Genomic DNA, 20916 nt, shown 5'->3' on the forward strand with positions numbered 1-20916 from the left:
AATTTGATCAGAACTTTGAAAGATCTCATTGTAAGACCATCTCATAATTGCCTCAGAAAAGACTGCCCCAACATTAGAAAACCTATCAGAAAGTTATAACTTACATCTGTTCTGAATAGACAGCAATACTACCCAGTGGAGGACACACTCCTCTCTGACCATTTTGCCAATGATTTCAATTGCTTTGGCCAAGGGAATACATGTTCTGAGTCCCTGCATGAACAAATGGAGGGGGAAAAAAATCTTTTGCTTCTTAAGTTTTGATATGCAAACATACTAGGGAGTTCTCATCTTTTTCTCAACTCCCTTGTATAATTTGAATACTCCTTCAGAGACTACTGCTTCTGAGCAATGCCTAGGTCTCTCTTGAAAGGATTCATATTGTTTAAATGCAACCCCGCTGCTAAATTAATGCTAGGTAATGGCCCCTTCTAGAAATATACAACATGGTGATTATTATATAAAATTAATTTTTTTTTAAAGATTTCATTTATTTATTTGACAGACAGAGATCACAAGCAGGCAGAGAGGCAGGCAGAGAGAGAGAGAGGAGGAAGCAGGCTCCCTGCGGAGCAGAGAGCCCGATGTGGGGCTCGATCCCAGGACCCTGGGATCATGACCTGAGCTGAAGGCAGAGGCTTTAACCCACTGAGCCACCCAGGCGCCCCTAAAATTAATATTTTAAAGCACATGCAGTAAGCAGAGATGAAGGGCCTCTAAAGCTTGTATCTTTTGTTTTCAATGGGTTTGTAGCAAACATAGTTTTCATTGTGGCACTATGGTGTTGTCATGGTTTTCAGTAGCTAAAGTACATTTGGTTTTTAATGCTCAGTGATCCAGATTCTCTGAAGAGCTTAAATCCTAACCTGGCTATGACTTGGTGGAGTGCTAACTCTCTGAACCTCTGGGGTACCATTGAGTGCACAGCTCTGTGGAGTAAGACTGCTGTCATGCGGTCATATTAACTGGTGAGAGCTTAATAAATATTGTTGACTGAATTAAAGTCAGGATGTTGAGAGCTATAAACATGTCCAAGTCATTGACACAGAAGCAATATTGCCAAAACAGAAGTCTAGACTGCTACAGTAGTAAAAACAGAAAGGGGAAGGACAGATATGACCCTGAGTCACAAGCGAAATGTCATAGTCCCAGACACTGTTGGAAATGGGGCTGTCCCTGTATTTCCACGTGTGTGGTATATGACCCAACCTAGGTGACAGAAGGTACTGGAAAGCAGAGGTGGGGCAGGGGGTGGGGGGAAGGTGCTAACTATTTAACAATTACTCTTTCTTGATCTTGGCATCATGGCTTTTAACATGCATAATTGAGGAGAACATGTTAATAGACAGAATGACCTTTTTCAACAATAACGGACAGAACGACATTTTTCAACAATAAAAGTAAGGTTGTTCCACATTACTCTGTTTACTGATGGATCAATTCTGTTTAAAAATCCCTAAGACTTAAATTACTTGGTACAGAAGCATATGATACAACTAAATACTGTATAACATTATTTTGGATTGTTTTTTGCTGGGTTGCTTTGACTTTTTGTTTATTTCTATTTTATAACATGCTTTTGATACTGTTTTCTCAATTTACCCTTGAAACAGTCATCACAGATATTGGGAGCCTTTGATAATAACCTAATTATTTATAGTTTTCTTACCTTCCTTTCCTCCACCACAATGTAGATACAGAGTAGCAAATCCACAACTATAAGACAGGACCTCAAAGACCATACCCTCCTGCCCTTGAGAGCACTGATCTTGGGAAACCAAATAAACACATCAAGAATTTTCACTGAAATCATTTCTAACATTTAAAACCTTTGATTGGGGCACCTGGGTGGCTCAGTCAGTTAATCCTCTGCCTTCAGCTAAGGTCATGATCTCAGGGTCCTGGGATGGAGCCCCACATCCAGCTCTCTGCTCAGTGGGCAGCCTGCCTCTGCCCCTCTCTCTCTGCCTGCCTGTCTGCCTGCTTCTGATCTCTCTCTCTCTGTGTCAAATAAATAAGTAAAGTCTTTTAAAAAATTTAAAAAAAAAATAAAACCTTTGCTTACAGGTAGCCATCTCAATAATAAAAAGTGATACTTAATCATAATTTTAAAAATAGAGAATTGGTTATGGTTAAGTAGCCTTTAAAAGTTTTTTTTTTTTTTTTTCTGGAACAAAATACTAATAATAGGAAACTCCACAATGTTATTATGCTTTTCTTCATAATTCTACTTTGTTACAGAGCGATACTGTCTACAAGAATTGAATAGTTATTATCGATTCAACAAGACTCCTCTCTATTTTTATGTATCTTTGGTGTTTACATGGTTAACTACAACATGTGCAATTATTTCTGGGACATAATCATTTGGAATTCAACTCCAACTTGAAATTGTCCAAAAATGAAATAGCAAACACATCATAATATCGGAAAAAAAAAAGTGGAGGTTTTTCTAAGACAACAGTGTAATGATGGACTTTGGTCACTAAAAGCATCATGTGATTGATTTCAAAGGAAATGGTTGGTGATCAGATCTTATTCTTTCAGACTTTTCCTCCATACTCACAGTCATTTTGTTCTCAGCTATTCTTGTACTATTGTTGATTATCTGAGAAAGATTCTTTTTAACTGCTGTAAAATAATCTATGTTTTTGCAACAATGAGCGTAATTGACAATTACGGCACATTATTCAAAGCTCAGAGTATTTGCCAAACAAGTTACCACAACGTGATGAAGACAAGTACACAGAGGTGGGAGAGGGACCAGACTTCAGACTCCCTGGCAAGAATTAAAGATTAAAGTGGGATAGACTTGAGTGGATAGGATTAGGGTGGGGGAGGAGGATAAAGAGTAACAAAATTATTAAAAAATGTAATTTTTTGGTCAAAAATGTAATTTAGTTGTCAAATATATTCTGTAAAGGGAGAGGCCATAAGTATTTTACTCACTATTGGCTAGCCAGAGCCCAGCATAGCTCCTGACTCAAGAGTAACCATTCAACAGACATTTGCTGAATTTTGTAAAGAGCACAAGCAGGAAAGCAAGAGTAATAATGAAAAGAAGGAAACCTCTAAAACTACAGGTCGTTATTTCAGTTTGTGGCCAATAAAAACAAATGCAAGCATCCTATCTGGTGTTGCTTTGTGCATTACTTTTCAAAGCAGCTGTACATATAGTATCTCTTCTGACTTTCTTTGAACTCTGATGAGTCATCACGGGGAAAAGTCCAGTTTCCATATACTTAACTTTATTGGGATCCTAAGTTGTGACAACAAACAACAAAGTTCCTTTGATTTATTTGAGAGAGATAGAGACATACAGAGAGAGTGAGCACGTTTGGGGGAAGGGGCAGAGGGAAAGAATCTCAAATAGACCCCCCACTGAGCATAAACAGCTTCCCCACCCCACCCCCACCTCCTGCAGGTGGCAGGATCTCATGACTCTGAGATCCTGACCTGAGCAAAAATGCTCAACTGACTGGGCCACCCAGGCCCCAGGTTGTGACAGCTTCTGCAATCTTGTACTTAGATGGTGACTGATACAGTAGAGAAAGGAGGCCAGTCTGGGAAAGAAACCATTGTTTTTATTTTAACCATAAAATTACCAAAACAATCACTCTTATAGGGTAACTGTGAGGAGTAATAAATGTAGATACCTCAGCAATGCAATACAAAATGTATCATCTTTCCCAAATTTCTTTCTGCTCTGCCCTCTCCAGGCAGGCACTAACAGAATGAAATGTTATAAATTGCTCAGCCTGGTCCATGAAAAGAGCAATTCCTTACCCAAATTGAGCAATATAAAGTATGGCAGGAAAAAGGTTTTTTTAAAGAATAAGATAAATTTGGTTTACAAACTTTGGACAACATTTTTAAAGTCTTCTGGGCAAAGAGGCTGAGAGGCCTATTTCACCAGGTGGGCTCCGAGCTCTAGACTCAAAACTGAGAGCCCATTAAGCTGGGCTTTCAACTCAATATGCAAAGAATTTTCCAGATATGCTGTACCCTTCAAACATTCAGGATTTGCTTCTGGTTTTGAATGAACACTAAACAACAATTCTGTCAAAAGAGAACAGGGAACTTCAATTAAAAGACATCTGGTGAGTGCCAATTTTATCCAAATGTAGAGCATCCAAAAGAATCTGAAGTCAAACAGAGGGCAATTTCATCAAGAAACTAACAAATCAAATTGAGCAAAAGAGATCTTGAATCTTTCTTACTGGTAGGAAGAAAATGATACATGACACTAGCAAATCAAGAATTTAATGTAAGGGACACCTGGGTGGCTCAGTGGGTTACGCCTCTGCCTTTGGATCCAGTCATGATCTCAGGGTTCTGGGATTGAGTCCCGCATGGGGTTCTCTGCTCAGTGGGGAGCCTGTTTCCCCCCTCTCTCTCTGCCTGTCTCTCTGCCTACTTATGATCTCTCTCTCTCTCTCTGTCAAATAAATAGATAAAATTAAAAAAAAAGAATTTAATGTAAAATACTGTAAGATACTTTAGAATTCAATGTATAAGATAACTGATTAATGACGAATTAAAATTTATCCAGTTCATTCTATCAGATGAGAAGATTTATAAACATTTATGGGTTCAGAAAATATCAACAGAGGTATTATAAGGAAAGTTACTTAAAATTTTTTTTTACTGGGGCACCTGGGTGGCTCAGTGGGTTAAAGCCTCTACCTTCGGTTCGGGTTGTGATCCCAGGACCCTGGGATCAAGCCCCGCAAGGGGCTCTCTGCTCAGCAGGGAGCCTGCTTCCCTTCTTCTCTCTTTGTTTGCCTCTCTGCCTACCTGTGATCTCTGTCTGTCAAATAAATAAATAAAATCTTTAAAAAAATTTTTTTAACTTATCTTATTTAAATCCAATTAGTTAACATATAGTGTATCACTAGTTTCAGATGTGGAATTCAGTAATTCATCAGCTGCATATAACACCCAGTGCTCATCACATCACATGCCCTCCTTAATGCCCATCACCCAGTTTCCCCATCCATCTCCAGCAACCCTCAGTTTGTTTCCTGTGATTAAGAGACTCATACTTTGTCTCTCTCTCTGATTTCATCTTATTTTATTTTTCCTTCCCTTCCCCTATGATCCTCTGTTTGGTTTCTTAAATTCCACGTTTGAGTCAAAATATATGATAATTGTCTTTCTCTGACTGACTTATTTCATTTAGCACAATACCCTCCAGTTCCATCCACAATGATGTAAATGGTAAGATTTTATCCTTTTTGATAGCTGAGTAACATTCCATTGTATTTATACACCACATCTTCTTTATCCATTCATCTGTTAATGGACATCTGGACTCTTTTCATAGTTTGGCTATTGTGGACACTGCTGCTATTAACATTGGGGTACAGGTGTGCCTTCAGATCACAACATCTCTATCCTTTGGATAAATACCTAGTAGAGCAGTTACTGGGTCATAGGGTAGCTCTATTTTTAACTTCTTGAGGAAACTCCATACTGTTTTCCAGTTTTTAATAACCTCTGATTTAAAAATACTCTGTAAGGGAGCCTGGGTGGCTCAGTGGGTTAAGCCGCTGCCTTTGGCTCAGGTCATGATCTCAGGGTCCTGGGATCGAGTCCCACATCGGGCTCTCTGCTCAGCAGGGAGCCTGCTTCCCTCTCTCTCTCTCTCTCTGCCTGCCTCTCTGTCTACTTGTGATCTCTCTCTGTCAAATAAATAAATAAATAAAAATCTTAAAAAAATAAAATAAAATAAAATAAAAATAAAAATACACTGTAAGTATAGAAATCTTTATGTGTCTTTCCTTTTTGTCTGTACATTCACTTCCCACTTTGGTCAGCATAAAAGCAAATGGTATTGGTTAAGGGAATAGAGATGGTTCAGATAATCAGGCTGAAAATCTGAAAACTTAGTTCAACTAGTAAATCCATCAACAGGACTAGGAAATTCAGAGATCTCTATCACTGGATTGGATGTCCATAACAAACAATATGTTAAAAGCAAAATAACAATAGGAAAGGAAAAGAAAACATTTTTAAGTAAAATTGAAATTAGCCCTGAGATCTATGAACAGATTATCAGAACCTCAAAAATCATCACTGAGTTTCCTTACCATAAAACCTAGAAAACAGGAAATGAAGAGGATGATGTTCACCAAGTCATTTTCAGGGTTATCCAAATGAGAGAATATGTGGCATCTGGAATATCTGTCACCATCCTTCGGGCATAAATATCACAGTGACTTCTTAAAATCAGCCCATGTGGATATCAAACTCTAGGAATTTATCCATTCCTTGTAAGTTGTCCAGTTTGTTGGCATATAGATTTTCATATCATTCTGACACAACTGTTTGTTATTTCTGTAGTATCAATCATTACTACTCTTCCATTAGTGAATTTGTTTATTTGGACCCTTCTCTCTCTCCCTCTCTCTTATTATGAGTCTGCCTAGATCTCTTATTATGAGTCTGCCTAGAGGTTTATCAATTTTGTTGATCTTTTCACATAACCAGCTCATGGTTTCATTGATCTGTTCACTGTTTTTGTTCTTTGTGGGTTAGTGTGTGTGTGTGTGTGTTTCTGTATCATTTATTTCTGCTCTAATCTTTATTATTTCCTTCCTTTTTCTGGGTTTGGGTTTTGTTTATTCTTCTTTTTCTAGTTCCATTAGGTGTAAGGTTGAATTGTTTATTTGAGATATTTCTTGCTTCTTGAAGGCAGCCTGTATTGCTATATACTTCCCTCTTAAAACCTCTTTCGCTGCATCCCAAAGGTTTTGGACCACTGTGTTTTCATTTTCAGTTGTTTCACACACTTTTTGATTTCTTCTTTGATTTCCTGGGTGACCCATTCAATGCTGATTAACATGTTATTTAACCTTCATATATTCATGCTCTTCCCAAATTTTCTCTTGTGGTTGATTTCTAGTTTCATATTATCTACCAAAACTAAAATAGGAAGAAATAGAAAATTGGAACAGACTGATTATCAGCATTGAAACTGAATATCTAACAAAACAAAACAAAACCTCCCAAAAAACAAAAGCCCAAGACCAAATGACTCTACAGGTGAATTCTACAAAACATTTAAAGACATTACCATCATTCTTCTCAAATTATTCCAAAACATGCAATGCAAAGAAGATGGAAAACTTCCAAATTTACTCTGTGAGGCCAGTATTACCCGAATAACAAAACCAGATAAGGATACCACGAAGAAACAGAACTATAGGCCAATATTTCTCATGAATACAGATGCAAAAATCCTCAACAAAATATTAGCAAACCAAATCCAACAATATGTTAAAAAAAAATCATACACCACATCCAGTGGGATTTATTCCTGGGATGCAGGGGTGGTTCAGTATTCACAAAACCATCAATATGACACATCACATTAATAAGAGAAAGGATAAAAACCATATATGATAATTTTGATAGATGCAGAAAAAGCATTTGACAAAGTAAAATATCCATTCATTATAAAAAGTCTCTGCAAATTAAGTGTAGAGGTGACATACCTCAACATAATCAAGGCCTTATATGAAAAGCCCAGAGCCAACATTACTCTTGGTGGCAAAGAACTGAGAGCATTTCCCCTAAGGTCAGAAACAAGACAATGTCCACTCACCACTTTTATTTAACATAGTACTGGAAGTCATAGCCAAAGCAATAAGACAACATAAAAAAATAAAAGGCATCAAAACTGGTAAGGAAGAAGTAACTCTCTTACCATTCACAGATGACATCATACAGAAAACCTAGAGACCCTACCGAAAGCTACCAGAACTGATAAATGAATTTGGCAAATTCAGAAGGATACAAAATCAATGTATAGAAATCTGTTGCATTTCTATACACTACTAGTGAAGCGGCAGAAAGTGAAATTAAGAAAGCAGTTCCATTTACAATTCTATCAAAAACAATAAAATATCTAGGAATAAACTTAAGCAAAGAGATGAAAGACCTAAACTATGCAAACCATAAAACACTGATTAAAAAAAAATTAAGGCAATGTAAAGAAACAGAAAAACATTCTATGCACATGGGTTGGAAGAACAAATATTGTTAAAATGTCTATACGGCCCACAGTAATCTACAGATTTAATGCAATCCTTACCAAAATACTGACAGCATTTTTCACAGAACTAGAACAAATGACACAAATTTGTATGGACCACAAAAGACCCTGAATACCCAAAGCAATCATGAAAAAGAAAAACAAAACTGGAGGTATCACAGTTCTAGATTTCAAGTTATATTACAAATTGGAAGTAATGGTACTGGCATAAAAAGAGATATGTATATCAATAGAATAGAATAGAAAACACAGAAACCCAAAATTATATGGCAATTAATTTTTGACAAAGGAGGAATGAATATACAATGGGAAAAAGGATAGTCTAACAATGGTATTGAGAAAACTTGACAGCCATGTTCAAAAGAATGAAACTGGACCACTTTCTTTTCTTTCTTTTTTTTTTATTTTTTATTTTTTCAGCATAACAGTATTCATTATTTTTGCACCACACCCAGTGCTCCATGCAATCCGTGCCATCTACAATACCCACCACCTGGTTCCCCCAAACGCCCACCCCCCGCCCCTTCAAAACCCTCAGATTGTTTTTCAGAGTCCATAGTCTCTCATGGTTCACCTCCCCTTCCAATTTCCCCCAACTCCCTTCTCCTCTCCATCTCCCCTTGTCCTCCATGCTATTTGTTAGGCTCCACAAATAAGTGAAACCATATGATAATCGACTTTCTCTGCTTGACTTATTTCACTCAGCATAATCTCTTCCAGTCCCGTCCATGTTGCTACAAAAGTTGGGTATTCATCCTTTCTGATGGAGGCATAATATTCCATAGTGTATATGGACCACATCTTCCTTATCCATTCGTCCGTTGAAGGGCATCTTGGTTCTTTCCACAGTTTGGCGACCGTGGCCATTGCTGCTATAAACATTGGGGTACAGATGGCCCTTCTTTTCACTACATCTGTATCTTTGGGGTAAATACCCAGTAGTGCAATTGCAGGGTCATAGGGAAGCTCTATTTTTAATTTCTTGAGGAATCTCCACACTGTTCTCCAAAGAGGCTACACCAACTTGCATTCCCACCGACAGTGTGAGAGAGTTCCCCTTTCTCCACATCCTCTCCAACACATGTTGTTTCATGTCTTGCTAATTTTGGCCATTCTAACTGGTCTAAGGTGGTATCTCAATGTGGTTTTAATCTGAATCTCCCTGATGGCTAGTGATGATGAACATTTTTTCATGTGTCTGATAGCCATTTGTATGTCTTCATTGGAGAAGTGTCTGTTCATATCTTCTGCCCATTTTTGTATATGATTGTCTGATTTGCGTGTGTTGAGTTTGAGGAGTTCTTTATAGATCCTGGATATCAACCTTTTGTATATACTGTCATTTGCAAATATCTTCTCCCATTCCGTGGGTTGCCTCTTTGTTTTTTTGACTGTTTACTTTGTTGTGCAGAAGCTTTTTTAAGATTTTATTCTATTCATTTATTTGAGAGAGAGAGAGACAGAAAGGGCACAGCAGGGAGTGGGGCAGAGGGAGGGGAAAAGCAGACTCCGCGCTGAGTTGGGAGACTGACATGGGTCTCCATCCCAGGACCTGGAGATCATGACCTGAGCCAGAGGCAGACACTTACCCATCTGAGCCACCCAGGTGCCTATGGACCACTTTCTTATACCATACACAAAAATAAACTCAAAATGGATCAAATACCTAAATGGGAGACCTGAAACCGTAACAATCCTTGAAGAAAGCATAGGCAGCAACTTCTCAGATGGTAGCCCTAAAAATATGTTTTTTAGATACATCTCCTGAAGCAAGGGAAATAAAAGCATAAATGAACTATTAGGACTACATCAAAATAAAAAAGTTTCTGCAAAATTAAGAAAACAACCAATAAAATAAAAAGGCAATGTATGGAATGAGAGAAGATATTTACAAATGACATATCTGATAAAGGGTTAGTGTTCAAAATATATAAAAAACTGATACAATCAACAACCAAAAAACAAATGATCCAATTTAAAAATGGGCAGAAGACATGAACAGACATTTTTCCAAAGACATACAGATGGCCGACAGATGCATGAAAAAGTGCTCAATATCACTCACAATCAGGGAAATGCAATTCAAAATGATAGTGAGTCATTACTTCACACCTGTCAGAATGGCTAAATCAAAAACACAAGAAACAACAGGTATTGGTGAGGATGTGGAGGAAAAGGAACTCTCTTGCACTGCTGGTGGGAATGCAAACTGATGTAGCTACTATAGAAAACAGTATGGAGTACCCCCAAAATGTTAAAACTAGAACTGCTCTATGATCCAGTGACTGCACCACTGGGTATTTGCTCCCCAAAATATGAAAATGCTAACTGAAAGAGATTCATGCACTCCATGTTTATTGCAACATTATTTACAATAGCTAAAGTATTGAAGCAGCCTAAGTGTCCACTGATAGATGAATGGATAAAGAAGAGGTAAGATATATATATATATTATCTCTATCTATCTATCTAATATAGATAGATATATCCATCTCCATGATGGATATAATATTCCATCATATATTTTATTTGTGTGTGTGTACACACACACACACACACACATACATAGCATATCTTCTTTATCCATTCATATATTTACAAATGTGATATATAATAATAATAATAATAATATATGATGAAATATTATTCAGCCAGAAAAAAGAATGAAAGCATGCCATTAGCAACTACATGGATTCAGCTAGAGAGTATAATACTAAGCAAAATAAGGTAGTCAGAGATAGACAAATACCATATCATCTCACTTATATGTGGAATTGAATAAACAAATGAGTAAAGGAAAAGAGAATGAGAGAGACAGACCAACCAAGAAATAGATTCTTAACTACAGAGACAAACTGTGGGTTATCAGAGGGAAGGGGATAGGGAATGAATGAAATAGGTGATGGGGATTAAAGAGTATACCTATCGTGATCAAAAAATAAATTAAATTTAAAAGGATTATCAAACTTTGTTATAGAAGGAATATTTGTGTCACCCCCAAGTTCCCATTTTGATGCCCTATACCCCAGTGTGATAGCATTTGGAGATTAGAGCCTTTGGGAGATAATTAGGATTAAATGAATTTACAGTGAGAAGGTCAGGAAGAGATTGCTCAATCAGACAGCACCTTGAACTCGGACTTCCCAGCCTCTAGAACGATAATACATTTCTGTTGTTTAAGCCCCACAGTCTGCGGTATTTTGGTTAGGGCAACTGAGCTGAGCAATATACCCTTTTGCCCCAGTGACAGGATTTTATATTTATTTGGAAAATGACCTTCATTTAAATTTATGAATGGGTACAAGATGACCTAGAATCAAAGAATTCATAACTGGCAGGAAATGAACTCTCACCTAATTTAACCACTCTGTTTTGCCTGAATCTTTTGCATAATATGGATCTTGGAAGTTATGCTTGAACCCTTTTAGTGAGAAGAATGCACTTCATTTCCTGGTGTTTCCATATGATTCATTTCTGGACCAGATACTATCACTCAGCTCTGTAGCTACAAAAAAGCATCTGCAAACGTCAACATTGAATTTATCAAGCAACTACTATGTGCAGATATTTTCCTCTTCGTTATGATATACTTTTTCTTTTCTACATACATAAGCACTAAGACTCAGGAAAAAGAAAAAAATAATTCCCTGAAGGTCAGATCTTTAAGCACTAGTGGATGTGAGGACTGAATCCAGGTATCTGCATTCAAAAACTATTCTTTCCACTGCAAAGAATGGCCTCTAAACTATTTTTATTACATATCCCTAATGGGAAAAACATTTTCAATGTATTTTCCTAATTCACGTATTTATCAATTACACACATTTACATCTGTGCATTTATTGAACATACATTAAAAGCTGAAAAGAAAGTAAATATAAACAGGAGTCCTAATATTTTCTTTCTGAAGCCCAAATTTGAGAATATTGCACTGGATCTCAAATGGCTCCCTTATACCAGTAATTCAGTAAAAAGCCAGATCAGTGAAAGCATATTACAATATTGAAAAGTTTGAGAACCTAACATTGTGCTATCCTGATTATTACTCCTAATACAAAGAAAAGTAAATCTATTAAAGAATTATTTTCAACAGAAGTACAAGCTGGTGGAGTTAAGTCTTTAACCTCAGAAAAGTCATACTATATCAATATTTCACTGGAGAAATTCCAAAGAAAGTCTGAGTCATGGATGTGATGCTGGGATTACTATAAATGGCTCCTTTATCTTTGGGACCAGTGGATTGAGAAGAACCACTAGAGTTAATACAGCATGCTAAAGGGCTGTGGTAGAGTCTTGACCACTGCAGCAAATTAAACTAATTAAAAGCAGAGTTCTTGCTAGAGCACTTTTTCATAAGATTTTCTAACAGCTTCAAAAAGCATAATCATTATTAATTACTCTTCCTGTCCTAAATTGCTATACTATGTAGATAGAAGGGAAAAAATCCTACATGTTTACAACTAAATGCTTTCTAGAATAAAATTAGATGACTTCATGAAAACATATTTAAGTCAGGAAAAGGCGAACTTTAAATAGAGAAATTAGTTGATCCATTATAATCCAGAATAGTAAACAAAAATAAGGCTTCCCTTCTACACAGGATTTTCCTGCTTTTAAACTTATGCTATATGAGTATATGCCCCATATACTCACCAAGCCTCATTGCACCAAGCATGGTTTTGAGATAGGATGGTTTTATAGTAAAACACTAAAATTTGTAACTGTTGTACAAATAAGACTTGTTCAGTCCCATGAAAGCAGAAGTCAGAACAGCAAGAACTGTCCCCAGCTTCCACAGATGGGGAAGACCCCCCTGGAAGGTTAGCACAGAGAGAATCCTGTTTATGCTCTGCCCTTTTGGCATGTGGACCAAGAACCAGCACCCAGAAAAAACAAATGTGACCTCAAATACCCCAAGAGGTATAAAACTCCAAGAAGTCACAAGGACTTCAGATGAGACATGTGAAAATGAAATGTCAGTCCACTAGGAATAGGCCTGAAAGCTTTAAAAAGAGGTACAGCATAAATATCACAAAATGTATGGGAGAATTTTCTACTGCAACATTTCTTGCTGGAAATAAACACTTCATGGAAAGGGTCTTCTGCCAGACCAAGGGTTTTCCTTTTCTTCTCTTTCTGTTTGTAATTATTATTAAATTAGAAAATACAGGGTTTGTAAAGAACCAGATGCTACCTAAGTGATCATCTGCTTTGTATTTTATGATATTTTTAATTTGTTTTTCCTTGAATGCCCTAATTTTTACAGAACTTCATCTGGACAACGTGGTTTTCCCAACACTGGCATTTTACAGGCACTTAACATAGGTAAAAGCAGGTAAGAGACAGTCATTATTATTTTTAATCCCAGCTTTGACTACATTTTCAGAACCACAGAGAGGAAAGAACATAGGCTCTCTTGCTTACAAGTTATGGTAACCCCAGGGCAAAGCCAGAGATAGAACTCATTAGGTACCTTCGATGTACCAAGCATCACTATGCATTATTGTCCTTTCCCCATCACCCGTAACATTAGTGGAGTCAGTAATTTGTCAAATATCCCACAGTGGAGAGTTGAAAGAGCCAGATTTTGAACCCCATTCTGAGTGATTTTAAAGTTCACCTATTTTTTTTTTTCAACTAAACCAAGCCACCTTTCAGGCAAGTCATTTCATTTCCCTTGACCTACATCTCGGTTTCCCTATCAGCAAAATAAAAGGGCTGAGTTGGAAGATCTTTAAGTTCTCTTCCAACTATAAGAAAAAACCATATACCAGAAACTCCATAAAGTTAATAAGCCCTGTAAAATACAGTGAAATCATTTTTCTGAGAGATAAATATTAATACCATGTATTCTAAAAACAAATGGTGTGGACAGTTGGAACAATTATGTAAGTGAGTAAAGGAAAGCTTAAAATATTTGCTTTTGATATTTTCACCTGATGTGTGATGTATTGCAGAACAGTTGTCCACTTCTGAAATTTGTGGACCTCTTTCATTGTCATAGATAAATTTATGAATCACAACAGCAAAATTTAAAATATTTCGTATTTTAATAACATGATAAAAATGATAAGATTTTAAAATTTTGGCCATTTATTATAAAAGTTTACATGTAAATTCATCCTAATAATGTTTGACACTATTAACCCACTTAGACATTCAACTCATTTAGCCATTTTCAATTTAATAAGCAGCATAAGTACTCTGATTTACTTTAAATTGATGTAGCTATGTTATTTAACTTATTTTGAATTATTTTTTAAGAAAATAATTATTAATAAATTTTAAAATTACATATTTTACTTGGTTCAGGAACAATATAAAACTATAGATCAAAACTAATCACATTGGGACACCTGGGTGGCTCAGTGGGTTAAAGCCTCTGCCTTCGGCTCAGGTCATGATCCCAGGGTCCTGGGATTGAGCCCCCGCACTGGGCTCTGCTCAGCAGGGAGCCTGTTTCCCTTCCTCTCTTTCTGCCTACCTCTCTGCCTACTTGTGATCTCTGTCAAATAAATAAATAAATCTTTAAAAAAAAACTAATCACATTATAGCATCAAAAATACTGACGAAGTAACACCTGTTTTTATGAGCTGAATTTTGAAAGTTTCTCTTAAATCAACTAACGGAAGTCCAGTTTTGTTTACACATGAGGAAATAAGAGAATATATCTAAGGCTGCTATGTCTTAGCACTTTTCCACAAATAATATTTTACAGGAATAAACAGTCTTTCTTTCCAATAAATTAAAAACCAAAGGAGAAATAACTGTCACTGTATTTCCCCCTGTTCACCATGTTCAGTTTCCAGAGATATACTGGGGGTGCCATGTAAGACTTTTAAGCAGATAAAGGCAACTTGTAGATCTGCTGAAGGCAGCTTGGGGTTAACCTTGCAGGATTTTTTTCTTAATTTCAATAATAGTATCCCTCTATTTTCTATATTAAATCAACAGTCGGGGGTATATGTTTAATAATTAAGTTGAGTTTCCCAGTCTATCTATTGTGTGAATTAAGGAAGATTGCTTTCCACCCTTCTATATATTCCACATCTCCACAGCTGTGGACTCAGACTAACCCTCTCCCTATCCCCTCCCTTCCACCTCGGCAGAAGGACAGCATCCATTTTGTTAACTACAAGCCCAGGGGGCATTTTCCATACTTTCCTCTCCCCTAGATCCTACATCTAATACTTTTCCAAAAGCCCTATCATTTTTGCCTCCCCAAATATCTCTTAACTATGTTCAGTCTACCTCCCTACAGTTACCACCATGGATTTGTTATTCCAGGTTTTGTTCATGACCTTGAGGCTACCAGTTTCCCTAACACTACAGGATCAAGACACATCAAGTTCACTCTGCCTGAAAGCCTCCTCTTTGCCTAAGTCACAGTTCAGATTACAGACTTCCCTAAGGATCCCCTTTTCTCAGGAACGCCTGGACTGACCTCCCTGACTGAGCCAAGTCATTCTGTTATATGTCATCACCGTGCTAGGACATTTCTCTCAGCAGGTATCACGAGGTATTCCTTCCCTTGTTCTTTTACCACATAATTACCTACCATGTGAAAGATACAGTGACAAATAAATAAGCAAAGCCTCTGTCTTGGGAAGTTTACATTTTAGGATGGAGAAAGAAGCCATTACATAGGAGGACAGGTGGAAGGTATTTGCCCTATGGAAGGAAATATGGTGGAGAATTACTGTTTTACAGCTATGTGTGTGATTCTTTGATGCATGTCTCTCTCCCATGGGAGACCCTAAAGACCACACTTCACTTTTGTGAAGTCCCTAGGGACCACGCTTCGCTTTTGTACTATTCACATGAGTTCCTCCCATTTTTATCCACCACAACCACAAATTATGCTCCCAAAGGAGCAAAATGTCACTTAAAGCAAAAGGTACCTTGTTTATATTTTCATAGCTAACATTGTTCATGGATCCCTTCCAAATAGAGGAAGAATTCAGAGCATTAATCATTAAAAAGAATACTACGCCAGATCTTGAATGTGAGGAGAAAAATATAACCACTCTTTAAGTGCTCAGGGATAAATAATTGTCTAAAGACGATCTTTTTTTCCTTTCTTTTGTATGCCTGAAGTTTCATGATGACACATACAAGATATGTGGAGACATGCAGGGAGGAGCAGAGGCCATTTTAACATTTAGAATATTCTCTTTGGATTTTTAAATGTCATAATGCCTAAGACGAACATTCTCAAATCCTAAACCAAATTAATTCTTAAAATTTTCCTCATCAAAAACAGGAAACACCTACTTCTAAGTGCATAATGTTGGACTTTGTTATAATAGAGACTTAAGAAGTACAGGATGACTTTTCCAGACCTATGCAAGATGAACTTTTGGAACTCTAAGGTGACAACTTCTAACTAGGCAGAAAGTTTGCTCTTTACTCTGAGAAACAGCAATCTCCTGCCTAGAGTCATGTAATTAAGGGGAAGCACTTTCTTTATGCCAGTGGATTTTTGAGAAGCTAAGAAGCAGTGAAATGAGAGCTCTACTGTTTACATTTAGATACACATAGGCAATTCAGATTCTCTTAATCTGGGAATTGTGAGCTTTTCCACCAAGACGAAAATTTCTGCATTAAGCAAATATAAATAGGAAATCTCCGAGCATCATTAAATGCTCACAATTCCTTAAAGTCACAGCCCAGTTAGTCATTTGCTTTTGGAATGTTTTCCTCCAAGAACAGGGCAATGTTTAATAATATTTTTTTAAATATCCAAAATATTCTCTCCTTTGCCTTTACACATTTCTTTTCCTATCACATGGAAACATGGCAATGACATTAAATGAAAGAAAGAAGCATTATATGAATGGTTTACTTTCATATTTAACCTAAAATTTAAAAAAACTCAGTAACAGAAAGAGGTGTGGGCAGTTTGCTCATTTGTATGCAAGTCACCTCCTATTACAACGAGCAACTATATGATGAACAAAGGAACTCCAGGCTCCAAGCCATAGCCCTTTCTTTTATCCAGTAATCCATACAACCAAACACACCAGGAAAACAAATGAATTTCGACATTTCCTCAGAGTTTGTTCAATTTCTTCCATTGGTTATTAAACACCGTCTGGACTCCAAGAACTGGCACACTTCTGGGTACATCCTCATTTTTTAAGAAATATTTTAAGAAATACTCTACTTTAAACCCTACTTTAAGAAATCCTTCCCTTTCCACAGGCATTGCTCACCCTGAAAAGCCCGATAGTAATTCCGCAGAAAGAATCAGAGATGGCCTTGGGCCATCACAAAAGAATCACGGGTTATAACACAAAGAGTTCTCATACTAGAGAAATGTGTTTGCATTTGTGGTTTTTCTGATGTCTTCAAATGAATGTTCCTACGTCACAACTGCATCTGTTTGGATGCCTTTTTTCCCTTTGGGTAAATGAACAAAGGGACATGTTCTTAGAGCTTGCCTCATAGAAATTAACTGCTTCCTTTCATCCTTGCCTTCTGTAGCTTTCTTGGGGTTGCTCTATTTGCTTATACTTCTTTCCATAAGCCAATATGAATCTAAAAATTATCACTAATTCGGTGCCTTAAGGAGAGTAGGTAGTTGGAAAGAGGGCTTAATCTACACTGGGGCCCTGAGGACATTCACTTAAAAAAACGTTAAAGGAGGAGAGAAATTAGAGACATATGCTAGGGTAGACTGCTCATGGAAGTGATGTCCTCCTGATCAAGTATTCTCATTATTCACCATGTACATGAACTTTTGGAATGTCACTAATTGAAGTACTTAGCAGGGTTAATTAACTTTATCCTTTTGGACTTGCCCAGAAAATTCAATATTCAAAACATAAATTTCTTCAGTTTCGGTTTTTAATCATATAATTTCTGCATCGATCCAAATCTCAGAGCATTCAATCTCATGCCTTTAGGCTTATACAAATGAATGGTAAGGCTTACAAACTGGCTGAAAGAGAATTCTCACCAAATGTCAACCAGGCCACAGAGACGAACAAGTCTCCATTTGTTAACAAGCTGCATACAGCCTGACAACTGAAAGTTGGAGAAGGGGCTTCCACAAGCCTGATCATGATAGCACCGTATTAAAACATAAAGAAAACAGAAAATAATTATGTGTACGCATTTTTAGATAAGAAATGAAAACAAAAGGTACTTACACTTTTGCTCCGAGAAAGCAAATCACAGGTATTTCTTTTCATGGTGGTGCTTTAGGTAATTCAAGCGGACAATAATTGTTTCCAATGTCACTGCTCTCACTGCAACAATTATCCACTCAAAAGCCAACTGGCATTCTGAAGAGAAAAGCAAGGAAATGTTTAATCAAGTATATGATTAACACGTGCACTTCGAAATGCTATCTTAGACTAGGACAGTAATTCTTAAATTATTCAGCACAACAAGCTAACATGGTGCAGTGTTTAGAGCCATAAAAGTCCACACAAGTGGCATTTCCAAAACAGCTTTTGTTAAATGTAAGTTAGAGATTTCAAGCACCATCTGTTTTCCATTAAATATTCAAGTCTACATTTCTAGTGGCTTAAAAAAATAGGTACAGTAGCCACAATTTACACTTACATGTATGAAATGAAGATGCATGGTGAGCCGTGGGCATGGTGATTCTGGCTGGTACAGCTGGGGACCCCTCAGTTTTCCCCTCAGCATTCACTAAGTAAGGTAGCCTTGTCCACCACCAGAGGGATCTGACTACCTCTGAAAGCCTTTGACCATAACATGGTGGCCTCCCGTTTCATCATTAGCAGTAATAAACAGTATAGTGGTTCTTCAGCAAATTTAGTGAGTTCTCTAATCTTTGGGTTCAAAGATGTTGTAAGAAACGGTTGGGAGAAACAGTTTACCGAGTGGAGCAACAACTATGATGTCTAAGAATATCCCAGAGTAGCTGTCACTTGAAGGATATGATAGCCTTATTACCTTACCTCCACTTCCCATGAGACATTAAGAGGGAGATTCTGTTTTTCGTGTTGAAGAAAGAGCAAATACAATAGCTATCAGAGTTGTGTTCATTCTGCTATTCAGCTGAATCTGGGCATGATTGACATATTCACAGGGAATATTTGCATGTGGGCTGAAATGCCTTTTGGGCAAGAAGGCACTCTAAGAGAATGGGGATAAAGCAAACAGGCTTGACCAAAACACAAAAACGCTGACATTGTAGACGTAGGCTGAAACAGGGGGGACAGACCAACTCTAACAACAGCATGTATTCCATCATTTGGATTTACTCTAAGTTTCTCATAAGACTTGTGCCTGAGGTTTAGGGAAAAGAGTAACAGTGAGCAAGGTTTGAAAGAGTTTGTTTTACTGAAATGATGGGAAAAATACCAAAGTGCAGAATAGTGTGAATTATACTTTCAAAAATATAAATACATTCAAACAAAGCAACTATATATACTTTACAAAACACACCAAACACATGTAAGAAGGGAATAGAACATCTCTCTGGGCCCTCAGCTACAGGGGAAGCCACTGGTCCCCCACACCAGTGCACAGGGCTCTCCAGAATCCTGCCATGGCGCACTCTCAAGGCTCAAAGACTCGTTTTCAATCCCTGTCAATCACCCCTCAAGACTTATGAGACTAAAAGGCAGATACTTCTAGGGAGACCAGAGATCCCACAACAGCAAGGAAGAGTTAGAACTAGAGAAATCCAGTTTATCACTGCTAAGAATATCCCAAGTCACAACTCGGGAGACCCAAAGGACATTGAAATACAAAGTCTTCTTCTAGGGTTCATAAAAATGCTTGCCTGAGGTTAAAGAAAAATGCACAAATGAAAAGTGACTTTCTAGGATAAATATGGTTTGAGTATGTGAAGATTATTTTTCAGGGAGTGGGGGATGGAAGAAAGACGGGATCCACAAATGGAAAGTTCTCGACAAGCATACCTCCAGGACTTCAGCCACATTTCTCAGTGGGTTTTAATGCCATTCATTTTATAAGTTCTCAGAAAACATGAAATTATATAACCAACATTGAGTCCATTTAAGAAGTGGACAGAAATAATATAAATAGAACTAAATATTCCATATCTAGGGATAAAATGCCATCTAACTAAATGCTGGGGGAAGCTTATACACTGTCAGAGAAAAATACATTCAAAATATTTAATTACTCACTCAGTAATTAATGAGTACTCTTAGGGGCAACCAGGGAATAGTTAGTCGCCCCTAGTGGGCTAGTAACTCACTGGTTTTAAATTAACAAATCAGTCAAATCAGACGAATCATGGAATTGACCTGGTAAAGTTTGCTGAATTCATCAAGTTTTTAACAAATTTGCCTTGATACCACTTAAAGACTTCTCGATAGGAATTTGGGACTTGTGGATTTGGGGGGAGGCAAATGACTGTAACTGAAATTTGACTTGTTGGGCTGAGCTTTCTCAGCCTATATACTTGGAGGCAGTGTGGTCTGGTTACAACAGTATGGACCTCGAAACCAAAAAGGCATAGGATTTGAAACTAAAGAGGTTAGGATTTCTGCTCTCCAAGGGCATTCTGTGTAGTTTTCAGCAAGTTACTTAACCTTACCTTTTCTGAGATCTGCAAAAAGGTGATCATAATAACTCATGTGTGCTTTGAGTTTAAATGACCTGATGTGTATAAAATAATGTCTAGAAGAATGCTTAGCTCATATTATCACCACCACCACCATCATCATCAGCCTTCATTGCTACCTTTTTCTTCTCTTAGTACCAAATGACAAGCACCAACAATCCATTCTTTTTTTTTTCCAACAATCCATTCTTATATTTCCACTTAAAAGTGTTCAACTCCGTCAGATAAGACAGAACTAAGCAAATATACTTACAAATAAATGGTAATGAATAATGTATCAGTT

The 20916-nt window shown here is 37.2% G+C and overlaps 1 protein-coding gene across 1 annotated transcript in view; it reads right to left on the bottom strand.

Moving 5' to 3' along the window:
* The window catches only part of PDE4D (phosphodiesterase 4D), a 1258413-nt gene that overhangs the window by 1153689 nt on the left and 83808 nt on the right, over nt 1-20916 (bottom strand). The window contains exon 2 of the mRNA XM_047729070.1: nt 18214-18348. Coding sequence (XP_047585026.1) covers nt 18214-18255 — 42 coding nt within the window. The 5' untranslated portion in view covers nt 18256-18348. The remainder of the gene's footprint in view (nt 1-18213; nt 18349-20916) is intronic.

This window comes from Lutra lutra, chromosome 5 (genome assembly GCF_902655055.1).
Source record: "Lutra lutra chromosome 5, mLutLut1.2, whole genome shotgun sequence".
Lineage (NCBI taxonomy): Eukaryota > Metazoa > Chordata > Mammalia > Carnivora > Mustelidae > Lutra > Lutra lutra.